At 39.0% G+C, this 5,954-nt stretch overlaps 1 protein-coding gene across 4 annotated transcripts; it reads right to left on the bottom strand.

Moving 5' to 3' along the window:
- Nucleotides 1–1,970: 1,970 nt before the first annotated feature.
- Nucleotides 1,971–4,700, bottom strand: LOC112284215 (uncharacterized). Of its 4 annotated transcripts, none has more exons than XM_024523818.2 (4): nt 4,525–4,700; nt 3,776–3,830; nt 2,887–3,434; nt 1,971–2,357 (listed from the first exon to the last, which is right to left on the bottom strand). In XM_024523818.2, exons 1-4 carry the CDS (start codon nt 4,683–4,685, stop codon nt 2,108–2,110), a joined length of 1,014 nt encoding a protein of 337 aa, XP_024379586.1. In that variant the 5' UTR covers nt 4,686–4,700; the 3' UTR covers nt 1,971–2,107. The 4 variants fall into 4 exon arrangements, with proteins under 4 accessions (XP_024379586.1, XP_024379589.1, XP_024379588.1 ...); XM_024523821.3 differs by having other exon boundaries at nt 3,776–3,889; nt 4,417–4,645; XM_024523820.3 differs by having other exon boundaries at nt 3,776–3,889; nt 4,502–4,645.
- Between the last annotated feature and the right edge of the window lie 1,254 nt (nt 4,701–5,954).

Here is a 5,954-nt window from a genome sequence, read left to right as displayed (position 1 = left end):
AATGTAATCCTACTGCAAAATGTATAGTTGTATTATATCTAGCAACATGAGAAATAATGTGTCTTTAGATTGTAAGTATGTTGGTCAAAATTTTATGGAGTAACAATGGCATAGATGCGGTAAGTTATAAATTGTCATATTATGTTGTATTAGTCATACAATTCATTCAATTTGTTTAAGCATTTCAATAGCTAATTTCTTACTATTTGTTGACTCAACTATTATCTTTGTTATCTCTTAAAAAAATCAAAAGAAGAAAAGATCTAAGTAGCTATCTAATACATATGATATTATGATTAGATCATTTTAGTTCCTATGAGAAGAGATTAAAGTTGTTACATGGTATGCATTGAAAAACATTGTTGTTGATAATGTGGTTCAATATATATCGTTCATTCTCAATCAAATCAACCATTAGACTAAACTTCAATATCTACTACTTCATACTTTGAAAGAAGTGAGATTTTTTTTCTTGTTCAATATTTTTTCTATTAATATAAGTTTATGTTTAAGTCATAAGGCTATTTGTTGACTTAAACTTAAACTATATTGATTCTAAAATTGTGCATTGTAAGTTATAGCATGTCAAGCTATGGATGGTGAAGCAAAAGAAAAAATGGATTTGCAAAATGCTGATATTCAAAAGATTTTGAACAATGCAGTTCTATTGGCATAGATTGTATTTGGGATCAATGTGTTGTTATACTAAATATGGGAATTTGCAATTAGACTGGACATGCAAAAGTGGAGTTTAAGTGGACTGAATATGGTGATCTGGAGAATATGCAAGTATACCTACAGATCTTTCTACAATGTATCTGCACAGCGATGAAGACACAGGTGGCAAGTTGTGAGATAATGATAAGCTTGTAAACAAGTCCAGCGCGTCTAAGCAAGATTAAGCGGACCATGATGGCATGAATGTTGGGCGCCAGATTCATGATCGCTAAGGTTCGAATTCGAGACACTTCGATGTTGCAGGCAGTGGATCCGTCGATTTCAGTAGGGAGGTCGAGGCGGTGGTGACATCCCTGGAGTATGTACCCTTCCAAGTTGAGGCAGGGACCGATTTGGAACAGCTAGGTGCCGTGAGGACGATTCTCGTTCAGAGTACTGTAACCCGAAGGCTATGCTGAGAAATACGAACGACACATCCAGAGGCAACGACAACGCACTCTTAGTCCCGCTAAACAGTGATATTATAGTATACGCCAGAAACGCGATCAACGTAGTGCAGTGCTCAAAGGTGGTCAATCTGTTTAGAAAAGGCACCATCTACAATGGCATGAAATTTGATGGAGACGCCCAGCGCATAGAAGATTGCCACTGAAATGAACGTCACCATAGCATAAAGCTCGATATAATTCCCTCAATTTAGCAGGCAATTCGCGTAATGCCAAGCCCTACCGACGCACTCTCTTGGCAACTTGACATAGCTCGGCGACATTCGTCTTTTCTAGCTTCCACTGACCGTTCGCAACGTGCTCCAGAGCCAAAAAAGTTCTCTAAAACCCTGAGATGCGGGCTCGTCTTGGTGTAATTTCTAGTTTGACAACGACTATCACGGGGAAAGGAAGACATGCAAGCATCCACCTCAAATCTAGGTTTGTCCCTAAATTTCTACGCACCGGCTGCGCCAATTGCTACCAACGTAGAAATCATCCTACCTTTCAGAAAATGAATTGTCGTCATGGGGGAGACAGCTTGTGAATGGTGGGGATGGCTGATCACATGTATGGTATTGTGTCGTGAAAGCCCACGTTTCATGGGTTCCCAGACAGGCTACTTAATTAAAGTAGCTGTTTCAATCGCTCGGCAATCACTATCCGTAAAAAAAATTATTTTTTAAGTACTGAAGAAAGGCTTAGTAACTCTCTCTTAAAGACTGATTTAGAATTTCTCTTACGCTGCTATTGTGACCATGAGCATGCCAACCTCTGGCTGTGAACTTCATAGGGTGAACAACAAAGTGAATGGAAGGCAACCATTGTTTAAACATGGGGGAAAAAATTGATTGTGCCACTACAAAGAGGGAGCCAAAAAAAAATCCTCCAAAACTAGCTGAGAACGTATCAGTTTATCGTACTACCTAAAGCACCCAGTATGTTCATTTCCAGAGTTCCTCCATTGGGATACCACGGTCCCTAGCTACATCCCTGAACTGTTTCATCTTTCCAACAGCTTCGACGACAGCTCTGGCATTATTGAGGGGGTTCTTGCTTCCAAGCTCCTTACCTAAAGCATTCTCCACTCCTGCCAACTCAAGCACCACACGCACAGCACCTCCAGCAATAACTCCTGTGCCTGTAGCTGCAGGCCTGAGCATCACCTTGGCAGCTCCGTAATCTCCATCCGCTCTGCACGAATGTCAAGAAATGCACGCTGAGACATTCTGCCTCAAAGTTGCTGAACTGGGAACTACGTGTTCAGGGACAAACAATGTATTTTGCAGATGTGTTGTAGAAACAATCTCGTTTCACGTAGACATGTCTCAGTTGATCTTCTATTAATCTAGACTTCAACATCTGGAAGGCTACAAACCGTCTACTTTTGTCGTTACACAGAGGACGAGTAGAACAGTGACAGTGATCAGCGTATTTAAGCTTTAGGACCTGATCAGTGATTAAACTGATGTGGTAACCCTCACAGCAACCACTGGACTGAAGGATGGGGCTTAATCAATCATGAAAAATGCTGGGGTTACAAAAAAATGTTTACTTAAGAAAACGCTTATATGGTACATGAATCTAGTAAGGCCATTCAAAGGGTTCAAACCCAATGATATATAACCCGTCGGAAAATTGACATTAACTTGTCGTCGTAAATCATTTGCTCACATAAATCATACCAATGGAACAAGATTGGTAGTGGTGGGGAAGAATGTACCTGTGTGGGAAAGTCAGGTACTTGGTCATGGGCACGGTAACCAAGTGGCGTCTGGCGTCAGTGGCCGACTTCTGCACGGCAGTAATGACCTCCTTCGCCGATCCAACTCCCACACCAACTGTCCCCTTCTTATCACCTATAACGACTACAGCACGGAAAGACATCTGCTTGCCTCCCTTCACCACCTTGGTAACTCGACGAATTTGTACCACTCTCTCTTCCATTTTATCCTCGGAGTTTTTGCTACCCCGGCGATCTCCACCACGCTTGCCCCGTGAATCATCGCTAAGATTCTCATCGCCGCTTGAGCCTTTACTCAACCCCTCGAACGCCTTTCCATACAAGGCTTCATACGCAGCGGTAATGTCCTCTTCAGCCTCCTCTTCCTCGTCGTCATCATATGCGGCCACTGCATTAAGGCCCCCCACCTTGACCCACTTAGTAGGGATTACTTTTTGCAATTTTATCCCCCACATGGCACTGTTCAGACTGATGACCGGAGCTGCACTTCTTGCGAGAACGCCACATACTCTAGGGCTTGCTTCTAGCTGCAAACCCAAAAAAATCCAGATAAGTTAGTAGTAGAAAAAAAGTATCAATACATTTGAAGGTAAACTAAATACTTCCAAGCCCTAAGGAAGAATTTTAAAAACTATATCCAGGCCTCGAATTCCTGTGCAAACCGATTTAAAATCCAGTTGGGTTTAACTACAATGCCAGACAATTCAGTTATCTACTGCATGAGGGTAAGAAAAACCAATCGTAAGAAGTAGAATTGTAATTACTGATGGCAAGTAATTGGTACTATAAGGGTTAAGGCAATTGCATTCAAGCAGATGACCAACAGATTCAAAAGTTCTTGAGAGCCGGCATGAAATGAGGTACTTACAGCGGCCGAAGTAGGTGAGCATGAAGGGACTGCCATTGAAGGTGCGGCAGCCATCCTGTTCGCTAGCATAGCATTAGATGCCATATTTAACTAGGGCACTCTACATACAATCCTCTGCACATAATCATCTTAATCAGAACATCCTTCTGTATGCTCATAACCAAATACAATCCTGGCTTGTGTATTGGTCGAAACGAATGGACGTAACACATCAATTACGTCAAAGCATTTGTGAGACATGAACCGGGGTGTAAGCCACTCCAGCCAGTAAGATATTTGCACACCAGATCTGCAGCTCAGGATAATCTAAATCATACTTCATTGCTCCAAACAGCGAACCCGAACATCAAGCTTGGAGCCCAATGTCACAACACATTGAGAAACAAGCGTCGAAACGACTGCTAGTTTGGAATACCCTTCAATCAGCGAACAAAATGCAAAATCACCCACTGATACTTCGAGGGCAGCCAAGGACTGAGTAGCGAAACACGGACAACGAACAACGAACAACGTAAAGGATGCAAACAACTAGAATGCTCAGCGAACGTCACCTACAGCCACCTACATCACTTCTACCGAAAATCATAACCACACCCAAAAATCCCCCCGCACGTAAACACTCCAAGTCAAGAATGACGCACCAAAAACCAAAGAAGAGCTCGCATTCTACCAACTGAATTGCTACAACTCCAGAGCTCAAACATTTAAATGAGCCAAAGAACCTGCCTTCGCGAGACTGAGTGACGCACCTCGGAGGCAGAAAGAGACCCAATTCGAGGAGAAGGGTGTTGTACCCCAGTAGCGGAGTTGAAGAGCTGTACAGAGTTGGACACTGAGCATCGACGATCGCTGGAGAGGGCAATCCCGGCGAAGGAGAAGGGGAGGAGTCTCGCGTTAGTGGTCGAGACATCCTTTGAATGGACCCTATTACCGAACGGCTTGAACCACGGAAGCGTCTGCCACCGCGTCACCAGCCTTGTCGCATGAACCCATTCCACATTTCCAGTGCAACGTTCCCAGTGGTTCGCTCATGAGGGAACGCTTCGGGATCGTTGTGAACGGCAAGTTGGAGCCTTATCCATTTTCATGGGTGTGCAGTTTTAGACTTCCCCCTTTTTGGAATGGTGACGTGGCGATGGATGGATGGATGTCGTTCGCAAAGTTTCTTCATTACTCTGTTTAAATACAAGAAATCTATTGAAAAAAAAAAAATTAGTCATAACATTTTTTTCTATATGTGCTCATTAAAAAAACTATTTGTAAGCTTTATAAAAGAAAATAAAAATTTGTTGTTATGAATATATATGTTACCTAAACAAATAAAAATATGTAGAGTTAGGTAAAAATATATTGCAAAGATAGTATCTTTTTTAGAAAATATCAAAGAAGTTTGCTAGATGTGGATTTGATCTATATATGTACTTTGTAACTAGAGTAACTTTTCAAAAAATAATATTAAAGTGTTTCACAACTTACACATTTGGATTATTAGCATTGTAGTCAATGAAAAGCTTTTACATTGTTTTCTTGCTAGATAGTATATATAGAGGCAATATTGAGGCAATTTTTAATCTTATTAATATATTTTTTATAATTCAATATTAATTTTAGGTTCTTTAGTATTTTGTAGTTAGTTATACTCATTCTAGTATATTCTTCTTGTATACATATGTTTGTTTTTTATAATCTTTATAATTTTTTTTTATTTTTAGTTTTATATGAGTACAATTGTTTTAAATTATTTATATTCATGTTTATAGTACTTGCAAATAAAGAATATAAATTAAGTTTTATTTCTATGTAAGATTTCAGATATATGATAAATATGGTGCATCCTGGGATATCTAAAGACAACTATAGATCCAACTTGTATATTTTAAAATCCTATAATGATTATTAAAAATAATATTTTTATATAATATATTTTTAAATATTTTAATTTACTTATATAATATAGAAATTTGTGAAAACAGAGATGATGAAATATTTTTATTAAAAAAATCCTATTATAATATGTTTCAATAACATAAGATTATTTATTCTTAAATTTTTTTAAAAGTGACTTTGGAAGTCAAATACTAGCTAAAATTAAATATTTTTTTTAAAATTTTAATCTAATCTATATGTGGTCTATTAATTTAATACATCTTTTTTTTTACACTTGATTAAGATTAAATAT

The sequence above is a fragment of the Physcomitrium patens genome, chromosome 7 (genome assembly GCF_059467195.1).
Source record: "Physcomitrium patens ecotype Gransden chromosome 7, ASM5946719v1, whole genome shotgun sequence".
In the NCBI taxonomy this organism is placed as follows: domain Eukaryota; kingdom Viridiplantae; phylum Streptophyta; class Bryopsida; order Funariales; family Funariaceae; genus Physcomitrium; species Physcomitrium patens.
The sequence above is the reverse complement of the archived record's forward strand: the minus strand, read 5'-3'. Positions and strand labels throughout refer to the sequence as shown.